Raw genomic sequence first — 20,301 nt, 5'->3', positions numbered from 1 at the left:
CCAGCCAAGTACCGTACAGCCGTGAGGCATTAAGACAAAGCTGAATGCACCATTCCAACAGCCTCTCCGAACCAGTCTCCATCTACCCACACCATGAGTTCTTGGGAGCTTTGCGGAGACACCCACTGGGCAAAGCTGGTAACTCTGAGGACAAAGGTCCACATGCCTTTATGTCAACTGAAGCCACTGAGGCACTTCAAGCAAGGCCTAGAAGGCAGAGTCAGCTGCATAGGGAGAACGGCATTTTATTGTGGAGAGAATGTACCAACAGGGGATGAGAAAAGGAACACTCCTAGCCACACCCCCTATCCTAAGCAGGGGTGAGATGAGGCCAGGCCTGCTGAGAGCTTGGGAGAAGCTAACAGGGCTCCTTGTGGCATTGGGGACAGGACAGACAGGCCTAGGAGTGGGACTTTGTTCTGTTAGCACCAGGAACTTCACGAAGCTAGACCTGGGGACAGGATATAGTGTGTTACTTCCGCTGCCACTGAGTAGTCTGAGGGGCTGACAGAAGACGACTTCCTGAAGCTGATTACCTGAATGTGATTTCACTGCATACCTCGCCCCCACCCTAGCCCCTGTAAACATGAAAACAGGCTTGTGCCCTCTAAGCCCCTTCAGGACAGAATGAGGGTCCGAGATGAGCGGCTGGGCTTTAAGCGGCCCAGGAGCTGCCGGGCTTTCTCTTGCATGAAGAGCTGGTCTTTGGTGCCTCCACAGGCCACCATCTTCCAGGCGCTGGTCATCTGGTAGGAGGTGAGAGGGTAAGCTCAGTAACAAACCCTGGTGGTCCTGGCTAGTAAGGGTGGGGACATTTCTAGGACCCTCCCTCTGGATGCTGGAAGCCGGCCTGTGCTCCCTCCATTTTCTTTGGTGGTCTCAGGGAAGTCATGCCCCATCTGTGGGCTCAACAACAGTGAAGCAGGAGGCTGAGGCAGGGGAAATGCACAGCACCCGTTGGCCTCATGAGAAGCCACAGCTGGGCAGATGAGGACGCTGGGATGCAAGGGCCCAGACCAGCTGCTGTCAATGACAGAGCACTAAGCAAACCAAACACAGATAATGACCCGGTGACAGGTTAAGTCCAGGCCTCAGCAAGGAAACGGGGCTGGGGAAATCTAGGCAGGGGAGGTCAGGAATGGCTTCCCATAGGAAGTAGCATTTGGGCCAAGATCATAGAAGTTAATCAGGCAAACAGCCACAGGAAGCACTCACAGGGGCAGGGGCTGGAATGTGGCTCCGGGCCTTCTGGGTGGCCACCACCTTCTCAGGTTTGGCCTGCAGGAAGCCCTGGTTGAGCAGGCTGTTGTCCTCTTTGATACCTGGCAGAGTGAAGCTAGAGGAACTGGATGGGACACTTGTTGGCTGAAATCAAAACCCAGTTAGTCACCACTTTGCCACAAGATCTTTGCCAGGAGAAAACAAAATAAAACAGAAACACAACCTGGTATCCTGGCCCCCCACCCATACCCCACCCGCTGCTGAGATCTAGAGCAGGGTATTCATTCTCTAAGCCTCAGTTCCCTTTCAGATACGGAGTTTAAACACGATCCCTTTAATCTTAAAAGATTAAAGGAGTATCTGTGAACTGATCATTTTAGAGCCCAGCAATGCCAGCTTCTGTCACGTGAGGCCCCACATGGTGCTCCAGGCTTCCTGGTCTAGAAACACTCAAAAGCATCAAGTGGAATGTGCCCTGGACCCATAAGTACCCTGCTCTGCTCACCGGCTTGCCGTCTTAATGTTCCACTTGGGGCCCAGGGCCTAGGAAGCCAAGACCACAGGCTAATTATTTCCCATACCCATCTCCACAGCAGAGCTCATCTCCACAGTCCTCAACTCACTCAGAGTGGGTGAGGCCCTGGCCTCAACCCCCAGCACTGCTTAAAACAAAACAAAATATGTGCCTTAAATAGAGGCGACCGAAGGTCTGACTGAAGGGAGCAAGTCCCCGCACCGGGCAGTGCTCCCTGGAAAAGGCTTTTCTAGAAGAACAGCAGCACTACCTGTAAGATCTGTTTAGCAATCACACCCTTCATCATGCTCCCGGCCCCTCCTCACTGCCTCTACTGGTGCCAAATCCAAAGGTAAGTCCAATTCCCCAAACTCCAAAAGGCAGTCCAAACACCCAGAAATGGGCTTGACCTAGACTATAAGAGGATTTCTGGCACTTAGATAAGAGCCAGTATTGCTCAGGAACTTGTGAAGCCGGTTCCCCTCTACCAAAAGGAGCCATTTCCCTTACTGCTGGCAGAAGGGACCTATGGCTACCTGTGGTGCCTATCAGTATAGCAAAGCTTATTTATGCTGGGCTCCAGGCTCCCTCAGCATCACAAGGACCTGTTACTCATTCAAAGCCCATGCTAGCTAGCATCTTAGCCCTTCTCATCTCCTCCCTCACCCCAAATCCCAGTTCCCTCCTGGCAGCTACTCCTCCTTCTAACCCTGTTATTCTCACTGTTTTCTCTATTCTCTATCCCCTTTCTATCCTCACCTCTCTCACAGACAGCCCTGGTCATGTCTAGTCTACTGTCTATATTCAGCCTATACTTTCTCTGCTCTGGACCTTCCAAATGTCTCTGGCTATTTTCTCTCACACATCTACAATAAAAAAAAAAAAAAAAAAAAACCCTTCCCATTAACCATACAATGGAACTGCCATGCTATCAGTTTATACACCAGGTCAAGCCAGGCCACATCCCATCAGCTCCAAGGGACCAGTAGCACAGCACCTGGGCTCTTAAAGGGGTGAGTTCTATGCCCAGAAGAGCAAGACTGGCCTGTAGGCCAGAGAGTAGCTGCTCAGGGCTGATGTGCCTCAACCACTCAGCTGTGCTTGGGGCACATGTGGTTGACACTCAGTGGGAAGGGTGGTGCTGGGGGCCCACAGTGTTCTAGCAATATATATAACTCCTGTCAAATACAGCCTAGGAAAGACACATCAGAACTCTTAGTGAAATTCAGCCTGGGTGCCCAGATCTGCCATCTCCTGCCAATCTTCCTAACACCAGGCCCAACCAGAGAACCAGAAACCCACCCCATCTAAAGGGTCCTCCCCATAACTAGACAGCTGCAGAGGAAGGTTCCTGAAGCCCTGTAAGGCAGGTAGTCATGTCAGCCCCTTACCAAGGACAGAGCTTTGGGCAGTGTAGACATCAGCTTCCCATCTTCATCCACAATGTCAAGAGCCAGAGACTTTCGGACTTTCTTGATAGGGCTTCGTCGCAGCTGAGGGTTGGGAACAAAAAGGATGGTTAGCGTGAGCAATCAGGTTTGCCATGGCCAATGTCTCAATGACCATGGTCACTGAAGCAGGACTTTCAAGAGTGGAATCCTCAAGGCATAGCTAGCAGGTCTTGCTCTAGTGATATGGGAAGACCAGGAGACCTTGGCTACACTGGACTCTGACCCAGGCGGCCCTTACCCTGCCAGACACTGTGGGTCCTTCCTAGCCTCATTGTCTGGCTTTGACTACCATCTCTCCCTAGGGAGAGCAGTCTAGGAAAAAGCACAAAAGCAAGGAGATCTGAAGTGCCACCTGTGGCTAGAGGATCTGGACAGTGCAATGGGAAGGAAGCAGGCCCTGAGTCTGGTATCTCACCAGGTGGCTGTGAATCCCACCTCACCTGATGGAAACCCCACACACTGCTTTCATGGCCAAGGTACCCACCCTCTTCCTAGCTCATTACCATCTGAAAGGAACACTTGGAATCTGTCCCCCTCCACTCCTTCCTCCCACACGAATTCAGATGGCCATGAGGTGTGTGCTGCACGCCCGTCTCCATCCACTGAGCTCTGTAAATCTCACCTGACCACTACTGCGCCCACCACCCCAGCCCAAGCCCACTTCAGAAGGGTCCATTCACAATGTTGGATGAGTGAGGGCATCATTCATAGCACATGAGGACCCAGGTAAGAAGCCAGGGCCCTCTGGAAGGTGCACTCACGAAGGCACTTACTTCCCGGGTCCTCCCTGACCTCAGGGCTGACGTCATATACCAACTGTCCAGGCAGAATAAGGGTCCTCAGGCCACTCACCCCAGGCTTTCTTTTCTGCTTCTCAGGCCTCACATCATCCTCAATGATGAGCTCAATGCCAGCCTCCGAACGTAGCACTTCCTTCAAGTCTTCTTCCAGGTGAGGAGTCTGGGGCTGTGGATGGAGGCAAGGGTGATCCTCACGAGGCCCACTCAGGCCATGTAGGTCTGAGAGAGGTAGACAGTACTAGCTAGGCAAGCAAAGGGAGCCTACACCAGGACACTGATTTCACAAGCATTGTTCATAACCATCAATGGTCCTGCCTTGGACAAATGAAGACCCTGACCCCGAAGGCCTACTCGTCTAGAGGCGCAGCCTTACACTCCCACACAGGCCCGTTTCCATGTCTATAGAGTAAAAACTCGGGCTCATACCAAGAGCCTGACTCAGGCCACAGCAGTTATTATAATCCAGATGCTTGGGCTGGAGAGATGGCTCAGCCATTAAAGGCTAGGCTCACAACCAAAAATATAATCCAGATGCTTGAGCCTGGCCTTCCCCAAAGTCCCAGCTACTCATAGGTCGAGGCAGAAGCATCACTTGAACCCAGGAATTTCAGACAGCACCTGTCTATAACCACAGCACTGTGGTGCCAAGGCAGGAGGAATCAGTCTGGGCAAGTTCAAGGATAGTCTTGACAATGTGTTGGTTAGTTTTCCATTAACTTGACACAAACTAGAGTCATCTGAGAGGAGGAAACCTGAACTGAGAAAATGTTTCCAAACAGAAGGGGCTGTAGGCAAATCTGTGAGGGAATTTTCTTGATGCCCACTGTGGGCTGTGCCCCGCTTGGGAAGGTAGTCCTGGAGTGTGTAAGAAAGCAACTGAGCAAGCCATGAGGAGCAAGACAAGTACAGAGCATTCCCCCATGGCCTCTGCATCAGTTCCTGCCTCCAGGTTCCTGCCTCGACTTCCCTCCGTGATAGACTTCCAACTGTAGGCCGAAATAAACCCATCTCTCTTAAGTTGTTTTTGGTCAGTGTTTTACCACAGCAACAGAAACCCAAGACACTGGGCATCACAGACAAAAGCTATCTCCAAAACAAAGAACCTTCATACACTAAACGCCCAGGCTCCTTCTGTCCTTGTTCCACACTAACTGGGACATTAGGGTGTGTTTCCATGGCTCAGGCTTAGAAGCTCCAAGCAACCTCTCCAACCTCGGGTAGGAAAGACTAGGAGAGAGTGAACTCCTCAGTGACACTTCAAATGCCATACAAAAAGCCCCTGAACACAAACTACACCTGACAAGAACAAGCCTAGGCGACCTAGTTCAAAAGACAGCATCCCTACTCTAATAAGGGGCAGCAGTAACTAGTACTCGTGACTCTGCCACATGTACCAGTCCCTAGAAACCCCACTTAACCTAGAGTCAACAAGATAACCTTTACCTTTGCTGAGCCCTTCCTTCCCTCCTCCCCATAAAGTGCAGACTGGCTCATCATCTCCTTGCCTCGGCATCCTGAGTGCTGGATTATAGGCATGGACCACCATACCTGGCTTCCACCTCCCCATCCTTACCTTTTTTTTTTTTTTTTTTTTTTTTTTGGTTTTTCGAGACAGGGTTTCTCTGTGTAGCTTTGTGCCTTTCCTGGGATTCACTTGGTAGCCCAGGCTGGCCTCGAACTCACAGAGATCCGCCTGGCTCTGCCTCCCAAGTGCTGGGATTAAAGGCGTGCGCCGCCGCCGCCGCCGCCGCCGCCGCCGCCGCCGCCGCCGCCGCCGCCGCCACCACCACCCGGCTCCACCCTTACCTTTTAAATAGGGTCTCATGTTGCTCTGGCTAGCCTCAAACTTTCTAGGCAGCTGAGCATGACCTTGAACTTTTGATCTGCCTGCCTCCTCCAGCTGCCAAGTACAGGTATTACAGATGTGTGTCACTATGCATGTCTTGGCCCTTTTCTTTACAGTAAGCTCTTTAGTTATTTAGGTAGCTTGTGTTTTAATGTTCACAACCCCTGTCCTACACAGTTTCACCAAGATACCACTAACTCTGCCACCAGCCAGTGTCTGCCTGCCTGACACACTGAAGGTACTCAGGAAATGCAGATGAGGTGACAAAGAGAAATTGTACCTTATTAGACTATAGAGACCTCAGAGAGAAAGGTCTTACGTGAATCCACCCCATAGAGACTCACAGCAGCCATGCCACATACCAGGGGCTTCAGTGGTCCGTACTTCTCCAGGGCATTCTTGAACGGGGTTGGCGTGTGAGGAGTGTTGTCCATGGAGTACTTCTGATCTGGGGTTACAAACCTGCCACAGGCCAGAGGAGGCTCAGCAAAAGGACAGACTCCCGCTTTCCTGGTCATGACCAGTGACCCCCAAACCCCCACATACTCTTTCATTGGTCCAATGGTACCTGCTTACCTTCCCGCACAAGTCTAAGTCAGGGTCCTAGAGGAAGGGCTATCCTCAGATAAAGGACAGGAAAGGGGGGAGGAGACCGTGACAATGCTACAGAGTGCTGCCCCAACAAAGTACAGTTTGGGGACTTCCCAGAGACGAGGCAGGCCCGGAAAGGCCACAAACCTGTGTGCCTTCTCTACAGAAAGTAGGTGATACTAGGTACAAGATGGAGCAGCCACGATCTCCACAGGTCCTCTCAAATCCCCGTGGTAGGGGCAGAAATGCGGGAAGAATGTATCTGCAGTTCCTCCATGTTCTCACTCTGTCTGCCCACAACTCAGGGGCCATGCTGCTCTTTACACAAAGGCATGCTGCTACCTTTTAGCTTTGGCACTTCCCTTCTACTAAGCCACAACCTCTATGACATGAGGGACCACGTTCTGGGCATGGTGACACACACCTGTGACACCAGCACTTGGAAGGCAGAAGCAGAAAACAGTAAGTCACGGTCACTCTCAGCTACATGCTATGTCTGAGGCCAGTGTAGGACACAGGAGAGCCTGTCTCAAACACTAACACACCCCCAAACACAGGATGTATGAAATAAAACCCCTTCTAGCAACAAAACCCCACCAATTTGGAATTTAAGTCTAAATAATTCTTGCCTGGTGTGCCTTAGAAAGCATCACAAAGAATCTTTGGAAGAGAAGAGTATCAAAAGAATTTGTGATAATAATCTGCACTTAAAAATAAGGTAAATTTTCCACCTCTGGTCAAAACGAACAGCAAGAAGCAGATATGCCCTCTCACCAACAGAAAACAGATGAACAGTGGTGGTGGAGATTTGTGACACTGGGCAACTGCGAAAGTGATCCGAGGAAAAAGGAGCCTACGGCTATCCCAGTTAATTATCTACCTCCTGACCACAAAATAGGGAGAGGCCATCCAGGTGGAGCCTAGCGGTCACATGAGCTGCAGAGTGACATACAGGCCTGGGAATGTCACTCAGCCTCATCAGCCACATTGGATGAGTTCTATTCCTTCTTTTTTTCTTTATTGAGATGGGGTCTCACTATGTAGCCTTGGTAGGCCTGGAACTTGCTATGTAGACCAGGCTGGCCTTGAACTCAGAGTTCTACCTGCCTCAGCCTCCTGAGTACTGGGATTAAAGGCATGTACCACCATGCCCACCTTGCTCTGTCCTTAATAAATCCTTTAAAAGACTCACTTCTTCTTCTTCTTCTTCTTTTTTTTTTTTTTTTTTGGTTTTTCGAGACAGGGTTTCTCTGTGTAGCTTTGGAGCCTGTCCTGGAACTCACTCTGTAGCCCAGGCTGGCCTCGAACTCACAGAGATCCACCTGCCTCTGCCTCTGCCTCCTGAGTGCTGGGATTAAAGGCATGCGCCACCACCACCCGGCAAAAGACTCACTTCTAAATAACTTAGCTGCACCACAGAACAAAATGTAATATACACAAATACAAAATTACATAGCAGTAAGATCGACAACACAGGCCTCTAATCACATTCGACTGGGCAGAAGGAAAATGCCAGGTCTGCCATGGTTCAGCATCCCTGCTAAAGGGCTCAGATGTGAAGTCCAGGATTCTCGTCTGAATGTAAGAACTACTCACAACACTATCGTTACCAGATTGAGTGACTTCTAACCAGTGGATTTTAATAAATTGCTTCTGAAAAGTCATCTCATTACCTTGTGCAAAATTCCTTAACTAGCTCCTTCAACAGAGAGAAGAGCATCTACCCGGAATTCCACTGTGCCATAAGAAGAAGTGGGCACACTGTAAGAGCCCTTCCTCCAGCAGGCTGAGGCCAGACACAACTGCACTCACTGCTCTAGGCTCCTGAGTCAGACAGAGCCCAAGGTGCACTTCCAAACACATCTGATCCATACTTGATGCTTATCAAAAGAGGGAAAATATTAGCTTTTTTGTGGCAATTTGAACACTGTTTCTGAGATCCAGGACTATCAAGTTAAAAAATAAAAGTGAGGAAAAAGAAGGTAAAGAACCAGGCTCTTCAGACAAGGAAAATGAGTGCGGTGGCCACGCCCCAGGATCCAAGCACCTCCCCTTTGTCCAGGGTGGGCAGGTGACCGGTGGAACTCACGATGGGTACTTCTGGTGCAGGGGCGTCTTATCCCTGTGCAGGGGTGTGGTGACCACCACCTTTTGGCTGCACACCGGAGTGGACGTCAGTGAGGGCTCCAGCTCCAGGGTATCCTGTTTGTTCCAGAAGTTCAGAAACTGCCAGGGAAGAAGGGATAGAACATGTGACAAAATGAGGCCTTTGCTGGACAGAGGAACAGATCCTCAGACACCCCTCTCCACGCCTGTTCTACAAGTTGAGGTCTTGTCCTGACCTGTAGGACACCAACAAAGACTTCTTTCAACAAGAATGACTCAGTCCTTCTGTCTTTCCCCTACCATCCAGCAAGGCCCTGCAGTTTTCTCAATGCAAGGAATTCCTCTACCTCTGGGAGTCCCCTGGATTCCTAGGTATCAACTTGATGGTGTTTATAATCACCATGGGAACAAACCTCTGGGCGTGTCGGCAAGGGATTTTTCTAGATTAGGTTAAATGAGATAGGGATGACCGACCCTAATGTGGGCAGTGCCAGTCCATAGCCTGGGGTCTTGGACTGAATAACAAGGAAAAAGGGAGCTGAACAGGACATCATCCCGCCTCCTGACTGGCTACAGTGTGACTGGCTGCATGACGTCCTTGCCATGGTGGACTACACCTTGGAACCGTAGCCAAAATAAAGCTGTCAACTTCTTCAGCTGCTTTCATCAAGTGTTTTGATGGGACACAGCAACAGGACAAGTGACTTGTCCTTACCCAGCCCTACTCCCAGCACCACGGCCTCTTCTCCATTTTATCACCCATCTGTGTATACCCAGAGCGCATGCTTCCTTCCAGTAGGACCAGGTCTGGTTCTGCTCACCTAGACTGGGTCCCTAGCACCAAGCACAGGCAGATACTCAGTGAATACTGATTATCTAGTGTGGACCTGTGCCAGACCCTTCCACTAGGTGGAAGCCAAGGTAGCCAGAGGGACCCACACACCTGGGAAGGAGAGAAGGGAAGGGTTTTGACAGGTGTGCTCTTGGGGGTAAGACTGTTACAGGAGTCCAGGAAGGACAGGCTGGCACTGTTTTCCGTGACAGGCGACAGGGCCACACGCCGTTTCTTTTGTCGCTTGAGTACTGAGGGTGGTGTGCCAATGCCTGAGCCCCCAACCTCAGTGCTGGGGGAAATGGGGATCAGTTCCCCGCGGCTGCCCCGGCTCAGGTCTGAAATAGTGTGGCCATCGAGCCGATACTCAGTCATGCTGGGCCCTGGTGTGGTGGTCTGTCGGGAGAGGAGTGCCTGTTGCTGCTGCTGTGATGTCTGGGACTGCACTGGGCTGCTGTTGACACTGCCCTCGGCAGACGCTTCTTCAGGAAGATCAAACTTACTCAGGTCACACCAAGCATCAGGGTCCTGCCAGAAAGGGAGGTTAGAATACAGCAGGGCTTCATTCATTATAGGAAAATACACCAGTATCAAATTCAGTCCCTTATCCCTGGGATCAGTCTTTACCACTTACATTTCATTTCCTCAGTGTTCTACATATACTAAAGTTTGAACGGGATGCTTGCCCATCAACAGCTTTACAATTCCCGTAGCAACCTATAAGAAGCATGACTTTGCTTTTTAATTAATTCATTGCATTTATTTATACGTGAGTGTCAAGGACAACCTGAAGGAGTTAGTTCTCTCCTCCTGCTATGTGGGTCCTGAGGACTGAACTCAGATGGGTCAGACTTGGTGGCAAGTGCCTCTATCTGCTGAGCCATCCCACTGGCTCCCTTCCTGCTTTTACATCAAGGAACCCACACTAAGCTCCGAAGAGCACAGAGAATTACCACACACCCTCTCTTTACCCAAAGCCTTCTGCAAACAGAAGGTTCCACTTTGATCCTGGAGGTGTGGCCTGTGTAGATCCAGAGGCAGCTCATTCCTGAGAGGAGACACTAGCTTGCAGCTAGGCTGACCTCAGACCCACACCCTGACCTCAGAGATCAGAGGTCCAGGAAACTGATGGCATCTTGGAACTAGGAAGCTTATCCTGCAGGAATGCCTGGGAAGGATGCTGGGGGAGATGGGGAGTAGGTTTTATAGATCCTTTCCATGATCTTCACCACTCCAGCAGGAGGAAACCATAAAAGAGTCTGAGTCACATGTCAGGATTTAACTCCTAGCTGATACAGCCTAAAACTGGCTATCACATCAGAGGGGTGGCCCCACCCACAGGCTCTCAGACAAGGTCATTGTTTAGCTATTTTCTCAGAAATGACACATTCCCTCCTAGAGGAAAGTTACAAGAGCCACGAGGCCCCTCCCTGCAGTTTTAAAGCTGTAAATAACTGCTGGTAAAGAAGAGACTCTGCCCTGAGAGTTGCATGCACATTGGGCTGGGAGCTCCAGGGACACTGCCTGAGTCTATCACTCATGCTGGGTCAGCTTTCTAGTGATGCAGCAGTCTTGTGGGATTACAGGATACCCACAATCCTCTAAGTATCTCCAGGAACTCGTTAGTTCAGCATGCTAGAGCTGTGTGGAATCGTTCTTTGATCTGCCCTTGGTACCGCATCTGGGTAAACAGGTACTTGTTTGTCTCCCCAGGAAAAGCCACATAAGGAGCACAACCTCCAACACCTAATCACAGCATGGCCTTGGGCTGAGCAGCCAAACCCACGTGCTGCTCCAGAGGCAACCAGAACTCCCGGCACTTCCAGTGCCCTTCTCCAGTGAGACCTAACCATATGATGCCCATTCACTGCCCTCTGAGAATCCTTTTCACCCCATTCCATGCTGTAGGGCAAGGATTGCAATGACCTCACTGATGTCTCTAGCCTGCTCAGAGCTGTGCAACCTCATTGGTCAATAAAGGCTTTAAAAAAAAAAAAGGCCAGTTCACAAGAGAAGTGCTGGGACCAACATACCGACTCAATCAAGTCCAGGGCTTCGGAGAGGCTGGACCCTACAGCAGGGATGAGGAGGTTTGCCGCCTCCACCACCCATTTGTAGGGCAGGCTGGTTTCTGGCGAGGAGTACTCCTGATATTCACGCTTGAGGGATTCCGGGGGCTCTGGGGTGTGCACTTCTCCCAGATCAGGGGGGACAGGCTCATGTTCCTGCTCTTTTACAGAAGCAGCAGCTGCTGCAGCCTCCTCCTCACTGCTCTCCTCCTCCTTCACAGTAGAGGGCGCCAGGGGCCAGCCGGTCACAAGACTTCCCTGTCAGATCCAAGGCACACCGTATATTTTTGTTGAAACAGACTATGCTGTAAGTTTCTATCTAAAAACACATAATACAAATCAAATATAAAGGAAACTAGGATGAAGAGAAACTGAGAGACATTCCAACTATACTGTACATTTGAAAAATATCAGTATGACACGTGCTAATGAGACTTACGGATAAATAACTGATTCTGAACTGTCCATGGGAGAATGGAACATGGACTACAGACGAGACAGAGGTCCTGAATCAATGCCGGCCATGGTAGCACTTGTTATCCCAGAACTTGGAAGGCCAAGGCAAGATAGTGAAAGTAAATAATTCACATAGTGAATTCTACAACAGCATGGGCTACAGAGGTGGCTCAGCAGATAAGGATGCTTGCAGCTGGGCGGACAACCTGAGTTTGATCCGTAAGACCCATACCATACGACAGAGAAAACAGATGCTATCCTGACTTCCACTCACATCATGATGCATGCACACATGCACACACACGGTTTTTAAAGCAGCAAAAATGTTTTAAAATGTTTAAAGCAAGCAAACAAAACAAACCATTATGCACACATGTTTTTGGTTTTGTTTTGTTTTTTTTCTTTTTTGGTTTTTTGAGACAAGGTTTCTCTAACAGCCCTCATAGAGATCTGCTTGCCTCTGCCTCTCGAGTGCTGGCATTAAACACATGGGCAACTATGCCCGGCTACACACACACACACACACACACACACACGCTTTTTAAAAAAATTTTTTTTTTTTTCTATAAACTTGTTTGGTTTTTTGTTTTTTTTTTGTTTTTTTTTTTTTTTTTTCCGAGACAAGGTTTCTCTGTGTAGCTTTGCGCCTTTCCTGGAACTCACTTGGTAGCCCAGGCTGACCTCGAACTCACAGAGATCCACCTGGCTCTGCCTCCCGAGTGCTAGGATTAAAGGCGTGTGCCACCATCGTCTGGCTTTTTTTTTTTTTTTTTTTTAAGATTTATTTATTTATTATGTATACAGCATGTATGACTGCAGGCCAGAAGAGGGCACCAGATCTCATTACAGATGGTTGTGAGTCACCATGTGGTTGCTGGGAATTGAACTCAGGACTTCTGGAAGAGCAGTCAGTGCCCTTACCCTCTGAGCCATCTCTCCAGCCTCTAAAAAATGTTTTTTTAAAGCAAGCCAACAACAAATCGTTACCACCACCACCAGGTTCAGAATCAATGTGGAAGTCCCTGAATTAGAAGCAGACATACCATGAGCATAAGTGAATACCTTTATCTTAGGAAATACAAGCAGAAGCACAGAGCCTCCAGGGGATAAAAATGTAGTTAACTCTCAGTTTCTCTTTCTTTCCTTTTTCTTTTTTGAGGCAGGATTTCTATGTAGTCCCAGGTGGCTTTTAAGTCTCTAAATAGATCAGCTCTGCTTTCAGGGTGCTTAGACTAAAGGTGTGGGCCCAGGCACCCAGCCCTAGATGAAGTAAATCCTAAATGGACATACAGAGTAATACAGTAAGTTAATGCAAATGAGGCAAACGGGAAAAATGAGCTAAGCCTCGGAGCTGCAGGTGTGGGAGGGTGCTTATCTAACATAGGCAAGGCCCTTTGGGAATGGGATGGGATTGGAACCAATGCCAAGTATACATAGAACTCCTAGCACTATTCCTGAAACTCTTCTGGATGCTTGTCCCAACACTGTGACAGAAAAATAGAAACTGAGGAAAATCCTTCATAGGAATAATTCTCAAAGCACAACCTAGGAAATGAGCCCAGCCCAGGATTCCCACAAATTTGAGGTCAGACTTGACTACACAAGACCTGCTCAAAAAGCAAAAGCTGGACTGGCATGATAGCTCAGTGGATAAGGGCACTTGCTGCCAAGCCTGATGTTTGTTCGTTGGGACCCACATGAGATCTGCAAGCTGTCCTCTCACCTCTACCTGCACAGCATATGTACACCCCTTCCCACACACACACACACACACACACACACACACACACACACACACACACACACAAGAAAAACAAATGCAATAAAAAACTGAAAACAAGGGGCTAGAGAGATGGCTCAGGAGTTAAGAGCACTGACTGCTCTTCCAGAGGTCCTGAGTTCAATTCTCAGAACCCACATTGGCGGCTCACAACTGTCTGTAACTCCAGGATCGCAAAACACTAATGCACATAAGATAAAAAAAAAATCATTAAAAAAATGAAAACAAAAGCAGACAAACAATTCACCTGGAGAGGAAGGGGTGAGACGGACGAAGGTTGAGCTGGTCTCCTGCGCTCTGGGCCCTGTGGGGCTGAGACCCAGCCGGCACGGCCAGCCCTTCAGACAACACTCCAGTGTAAAGGAAGAAAGGGGCACCAATAAACTGACTTCCTGCAGAGCGACCAGGTCTTTGGCGGCACCACTCCCCCTCATGCTCTCAGCTTCCCTGGTGGGCGGTTTTTCTTTTCCTCAGAAATCTCAGGTGGAAAGCGTGCTGCCTAGATATGCAGGACACTGCCAGTAGCAGACTTCTTTGGTGAGGGGACCTTCAGGGAGTCAGGACTAGAGATGTCCATCCACTTTCTTCCATTCTTCTTTACAATTTCAATTTCATATCATATCCCCCTACATAGCTGCAGCTGACATCAGGGGATCAGATTCCCGGAAGTTGGAATCCCAAGAAATAGAGGCAAAAATGTGCTCTAACTCTCTAGCACGGCGACATAGAGCTGGAACAAGCAAGTTCCCTCCAAGCATTTTAGAGGGGTACAAAACAGACATACCCATCAGTAACCAGCTCAGCTCACAGACAGCACAAGACAGTGCAGGGGCTGTTCACTGAATTTATCTCCAATCTTAATTTTTAAAAAATAAATCAGTTCCTTGACCTTTTAGTTAAGATTGAGTGTAAAAAAACAAATTATTGGAGACACAGTTTAATAGTGTGATGGCTATTCAGTTGTCAACTTGACTACATCTGGAATTAACTAAAACCCAAGCAGCTTGGTACACCCGTGAGGGATTTTCTTAATTAAATCATTTCAAGTGGGTAGAACCACGTTAGTCTGGCCCACTCTTCGGTGACAGCCTATATATAAGGACGGGAAGCTTTTGCTCTTTGCCTGTCTGCTCTTGCTCTCACTCTCCCTGGCAAGTCCATTCCTTCACTGGCATTAGTCTACTTCTTCAGGATTTTGCTGTAACTCAAGACCAGCTGGGATATCCAGCCTTGTAAACTGAAGAACTACTGGATTTTTGGGCCTTCTGTTGGTAGACAGCCATTGGTGGACTAGCTGGACCACAGCCTGTATGCCATTCTAATAAATCCCCTTTCTATATTTATAGATAGACAGACAGATTCTATTAAGTTTTGTTCCTCTAGAGAACCCTACCTAATACAGCTTTTGGTACCAGAAATGGTTCTAGAATAATAGAAGTATAAGGATGAATGTTTTAAGTATCTGAACAGGCTTTCTGATTTGCCAACACCTACAGCTATTTTTTTCCCCCGGAGCTGAGGACCGAACCCAGGTCTAGCAAGCGCTCTACCACTGAGCTAAATCCCCAACCCCCACCGACAGCTATTAAAGCCTTTCCAGTTACTGACATCTCTCCTGGAAGCGCAGAATGTATTGAAAGCCCATGATGTGAACTATTTTATAAACTTAAGAAGACAAATACATTTGATTATTCTGATTCACCAATAGTGAGAGACAATGGATTTGGAGATTTTATAAATAAGGAAAATGATGGTGCTGGTAGGTTGCTCCTAACATCTCTAGATAAATTGACAAAGGAAAAGAATGTGCTCTGTTCTATGATAAATTACACTTTCAACGTCTCAGAATTTGATAGAGGACAACAATGAACTAAGTGGTAAACTGACCAACTCCAGATGCACATAAACAGTCTAAAGCAGTGGTTCTCAACCAGCCTAACCTTTGACCCTTTAACACAGTTCCTCGTGGTGTAGTGACCCCAACCACAAAATTGTTTTTGTTGCTACTTCGTAACTGTGATTTTGCTACTGTTCTGAACAGTAATGTAGATATCTGTGTTTTCTGATGGTCTTAGGCGACCCCTGTGAATGTTCACCCCACATCAAAGGGTCTTGACCCACAGGTCTAAATGTTTCTCAGTGTGCTCTTGAAGAAAATCTTCTCTCCAGCAGCCACAGACTCCAGCTGTGGAAAACCAAGCTAAAGTAAGCCTCACTCTAATGGCTGAATTACAAAAAAATTTAAGAGTTCAAGGCCCAGCCTTGGAAGGTGTCCCTATTTAAAGTAAGGTCATTAAATGGTAAAGAATGGGATCCTGTAACTTGGAAAAGGGATGCGTGGGAGGACCCCAGTGAGGCTGGGGACTCGGAACCCTCAGATTTTCTTTTCTTTTCTTTCTTTTTTTTTTTTTTTTTTTTTTTTTTTTTTTTTGGTTTTTCAAGACAGGGTTTCTCTGTGTAGCTTTGCGCCTTTCCTGGAACTCGCTTTGTAGGCCAGGCTGGCCTCGAACTCACAGAGATCCACCTGGCTCTGCCTCCCGAGTGCTGGGATTAAAGGCGTGCGCCACCACCGCCCGGGGAACCCTCAGATTTTCAAGGGCTTATCTCACCTGAGGAAGCAGTCTCTCCACCCTTAGCAGAAGATGTACTCACACCCCATCACCCTGAAATATACCGTCCTTCCCACCTTTGACAGAGGAAATCAATCCTTCATTATCCACTAAACCAGCAGTGACATTCCCTAAAGGAGATGCCAGGCAAGACAATACCGATGTCCCTCAGAGCCCATCAATTAGACCTATATCCACACTTAAGGCTAAGCAGGCTCCTGGAGAGGAGACAGAAAGTGTAGTTCACAAGAAGGTATGCTATACCACTTAAGAGCTTAATGAGTTTGTTAAGCAGAGTTTCATTCAAGCAGGAGTCTGGGGAGTATGTGTGGGATAATAGTGAAAAGAACATAAAACTTGATCAGGCTGAGTTTATTGAAATGGGCCCACTGAAGGAAGGTTCTAGGTTTAATATGGGAGCTCACAATAAAAGCGGGAGGGCACAAAATTTTGTTTGAATGGTTGGCTGAAACATTTGTCAAAAGATGGCCTACTGAAAATGAGCTGGAATTGTCTGACTTCCCTAGCTTCGCGTTGACAAAAGGATTTTTAGGCTCAGGGAAATTGCAATACTCGAGCAGGTACAATGTATAAAACCTAATTCTCCACCATGTGAAGGGCCAGAAGACAAGCCCTTCACTAATCCTGTAAGATGCAAAATGGTGAGAGGCCCCAGCACATTTGAAGAGCTTCTTTGTCACCTTTTTCCTATGCCAGACACCTAAGAGTTGGAGATGCTCCTGCTCAGTTGGATGAATTAAATGCAATGGGTTTAATTGGGCCACGAGGTAGCATGGGCCACGTAGTAGCACTCAATTGCCAAAGGCAAGGTGATTGTAGTTATAATGGGCAGCATAGACAAAGCCTGACTCATAATGGTCAGCACAGGCAAAGGGATTTTTTGACTCTTATGGACCTTTGGTACTGGCTACTCAGTTATGATGTTTCCAGGCACGAAGAAGTTAAAAAGCCTACTGTATTTTTGTTGTTTGATTTGCATAAGCAGAAAAATTATCAAACAAATAATTTGAAAGAAAGGCTACAATGGATTGTGGCAAAAAGAGAATCTTGGCCCATGAACCAATTTCCAGACTTGAGCCAGTTTGTAGACCCAGAACCCCTTAAATGAAGGAACTTGCTGGGTCCCCCTGGGGAAGGACCTTGATAAAATACCTAAGAGTTTTACTGTTAGCCTGTCTCCAGTCCTTCTCCAGAGGATCCATACAATGGAAGAAAGGAAACAATCAGTTCTGAATTGACGCAGACTCCTAGGAGATCCCAAGACACACTGTGGCCCTCCAGGTAAAGTAGGAGCTTAGGGAGGACAGGTGGAGTTTTGGATGAAGTCCAACTCACAGTAGGTCCCCAAACTCATCCTGTAGTTATTTCCTCAGTTCTAGAAAGTATAACTGGGATACTCAGAAGTTACTTACAAGTTGGCGGAATTCTCACACTGGGTCCCTGACCTGTGAAGCGAGGGCTATGATGGTTAGAAAGGCTAAATGGAAACCTTTTAGAGTTGCCTTTGCAGGGAACATAGTGAATCGAAACGGGGGTGGGGTGGGGTGGGGGGGGTGTTTCCCACCCTATCTCCCTTTAACTCTGTCTGGTCAGACAGAAGACTGATGGATCATGGAGAATGATAGCTGACTATGGAAAACTCAATCAGGTAGTGACTCCAATTGCAATTTGGTGTCCTCACTCAAGCAGATTAACACATCTCATGGTATGCAGCTCCTGATGGACCAAATGGCTTCTCTGTACCTGTCCATAAGGACTGCCAATTTGCTTTCAGTTGGCAAGGCCAGGAGTATACCTTTACAGTTTTACCTCAATGATGTATTAACTCCCCAGCCCCGTGTCATAACTCAAAAGGGATCTTGATCATCTGTCTCTTCCATAAAAGTATCAAAGGTGCACTATAATGATGACGTGATGCTGATTGGACCAAATGAGCAGGAGGCAGCAACCACTTTGGACTTGGTAACACATACACACATCAAATGGAAAATAAGTCCAACCAAAATTCAAGAGCCTTCTAACTCAGTGAAATTCTTAGAAATCTAGTAGTGTGGGGCATGCAGAAATCAGTACCACCTTATGAAGAATAAGTTATTGCATCTGGCCCCTCCCACCAAAGAAACAAGCTCAGTGGGGCCTATTTGGATTCTAGGGACAGCACATTCCCCATTTGGGTATATTACTCTGAAAGCTGCTAGCTTTGACCGGGGCCTGGAACAGGAGAAGGTTCTACAACAAACAGGTCCAGGCTGCTGTGCAGGCTGCTCTGCCACTTGGACCACATGATCCAGCAGACCTGATGGTACTTGAGGTGTCAGTGGCAGACAAGGATGCTCTTTGCAAGCCCCTATAGGTGAATCACAGAAAAGGCCTTTGGGGTTTGAGAGCAATGCTCCACCATCTGCAGACAGTTATAGCTCTTGGCCTGCTATTGGGCCTTGGTGGAAACTGAACATTTAACAATGGGCCACCAAGTTACCATGTGACCTGTGCTGCTCATCACAAGCTGGGTGTTATCTGACTCACCACGCCATAAAGTAGGAGGCTCACAGCAGCAATTTATTGTCAAATCAAAGTTCATATATACTCGGGCCCAAGCAGGTCCTGAAGGTACAAGCAAGTTTACATGCAGAAGTTGCCCAAATGCCTATGGTTTCTACTCCCATTACAATACTGTTTACTGCTAAGCATGAACCTGTAGCCTCATGGGGCTATATGACTGGTTGACTGATAAAGAGAAAACTAGAGTCTGGTTTACTGATGGGTCTGCACATTATGCAGGCACCACCCAGAAGCGGACAGCTGCAGCATTACAAGCCCTTTCTGGGATAACCCTAAAGACAATGGCGAAGGGAATTCTTCACAGAACTTCAGGCAGTACACATGGTCATACATTTTGTTTGGAGTGAGAAATGACAAGATGTGCAACTTAATTGATTCATCCATGCAATGGATTGGCTGGATGGTTAGAGACTTGGAAAGAGTTGATTGGAAAACTGGTAAGAAAGACATCTGGGGAAGAAGTATGTGGTATCTCAAAATGGGTGAAGTGTGAAGATATGTGTGTCTCATGTAAACGCTCATCAAAAGGTGACTTCAGCAGAGGAAGAGAACAATAATCAAGAAAAGAAAGAAAGAGAGAGAAAGAAAATGAAAAAGAGACACCATGAATAAGTTGTCCTCTGATCACCACATGGGCTCTAGGACAGGGACACACACACACACATACACATACACACACACACACGAAAAAAAGGTCTATAAAACTGGTTTGGTTTGGGTTGGGGGGGGGGAGACAGGGTTTCTCTGTGTAGCCCTTGAACTCACTCTGTAGCCCAGGCTGGCCTTGAACTCAGATCCGCCTGCCTCTGCCTCCTGAGTGCTGGGATTAAAGGCGTGCACCACCACATAGCAAGCACACTTTCAGTTTGTAGACTGGAAAGACCTTTAATAGAAAAGTTGCTGAAAGGACTAGGAGACTGAGAATTCCTCCCAACCCACTTCTCAAAATATTATCTGACCGCTTTCCTGTCCTGCAGGCCAACTAGGGCTAGCTTGTCATAAGGAAAGCCCTAGAAACATGATGGTCACACTTGGACCCCAGGGCAGAAAGGAGTGAGTGGCTGTGGGGAAGGTACTGAGGAGAGAGTCAGATAACCAGGGAAAACAGCAAACCAACCACCCTGGAATGGAGCCCAGAGACTGAGCCGCAGGTGACCACTTACCTGGCCTTCCACGGGCTGGGCACTCTGGTGGCGGTCCTTGTCCTCAAGCTCCAAAAGCAGGTAGACAGGCTTGCAGTCTCTGGACTCGTTTGGGAACCCTCCTGTGTCTACCTTCCTCTTGATGGTAGAGTTCCAGTGATTCTTCACAGCATTGTCCGTCCTGTGGGGAAACCCAGGGGCCTCTGACACACAGCAGCTCCAAGGCTTCTCCCGCCCTGCCGCAGCTTATCCCCAGCCACATCTGTAAGTGAAGGTTCGGCAGAACGCGCGGTGAACACCG

The 20,301-nt window shown here is 48.1% G+C and overlaps 1 protein-coding gene across 1 annotated transcript in view; it reads right to left on the bottom strand.

Annotated features, from left to right (window-relative positions):
* Positions 1–229: 229 nt before the first annotated feature.
* Positions 230–20,301, bottom strand: part of Mybl2 (MYB proto-oncogene like 2) — a 32,960-nt gene continuing 12,888 nt past the window's right edge. Inside the window, exons 6-14 of the mRNA XM_059261853.1 lie at positions 20,022–20,181; positions 11,395–11,688; positions 9,473–9,889; positions 8,513–8,649; positions 6,195–6,294; positions 4,039–4,152; positions 3,127–3,228; positions 1,216–1,365; positions 230–746 (exon numbers count right to left, since the gene is read on the bottom strand). Coding sequence (XP_059117836.1) covers positions 618–746; positions 1,216–1,365; positions 3,127–3,228; positions 4,039–4,152; positions 6,195–6,294; positions 8,513–8,649; positions 9,473–9,889; positions 11,395–11,688; positions 20,022–20,181 — 1,603 coding nt within the window. The 3' untranslated portion in view covers positions 230–617. The remainder of the gene's footprint in view (positions 747–1,215; positions 1,366–3,126; positions 3,229–4,038; positions 4,153–6,194; positions 6,295–8,512; positions 8,650–9,472; positions 9,890–11,394; positions 11,689–20,021; positions 20,182–20,301) is intronic.

This window comes from Peromyscus eremicus, chromosome 4 (assembly GCF_949786415.1).
Source record: "Peromyscus eremicus chromosome 4, PerEre_H2_v1, whole genome shotgun sequence".
Classification (NCBI taxonomy): domain Eukaryota; kingdom Metazoa; phylum Chordata; class Mammalia; order Rodentia; family Cricetidae; genus Peromyscus; species Peromyscus eremicus.
The sequence above is the reverse complement of the archived record's forward strand: the minus strand, read 5'-3'. Positions and strand labels throughout refer to the sequence as shown.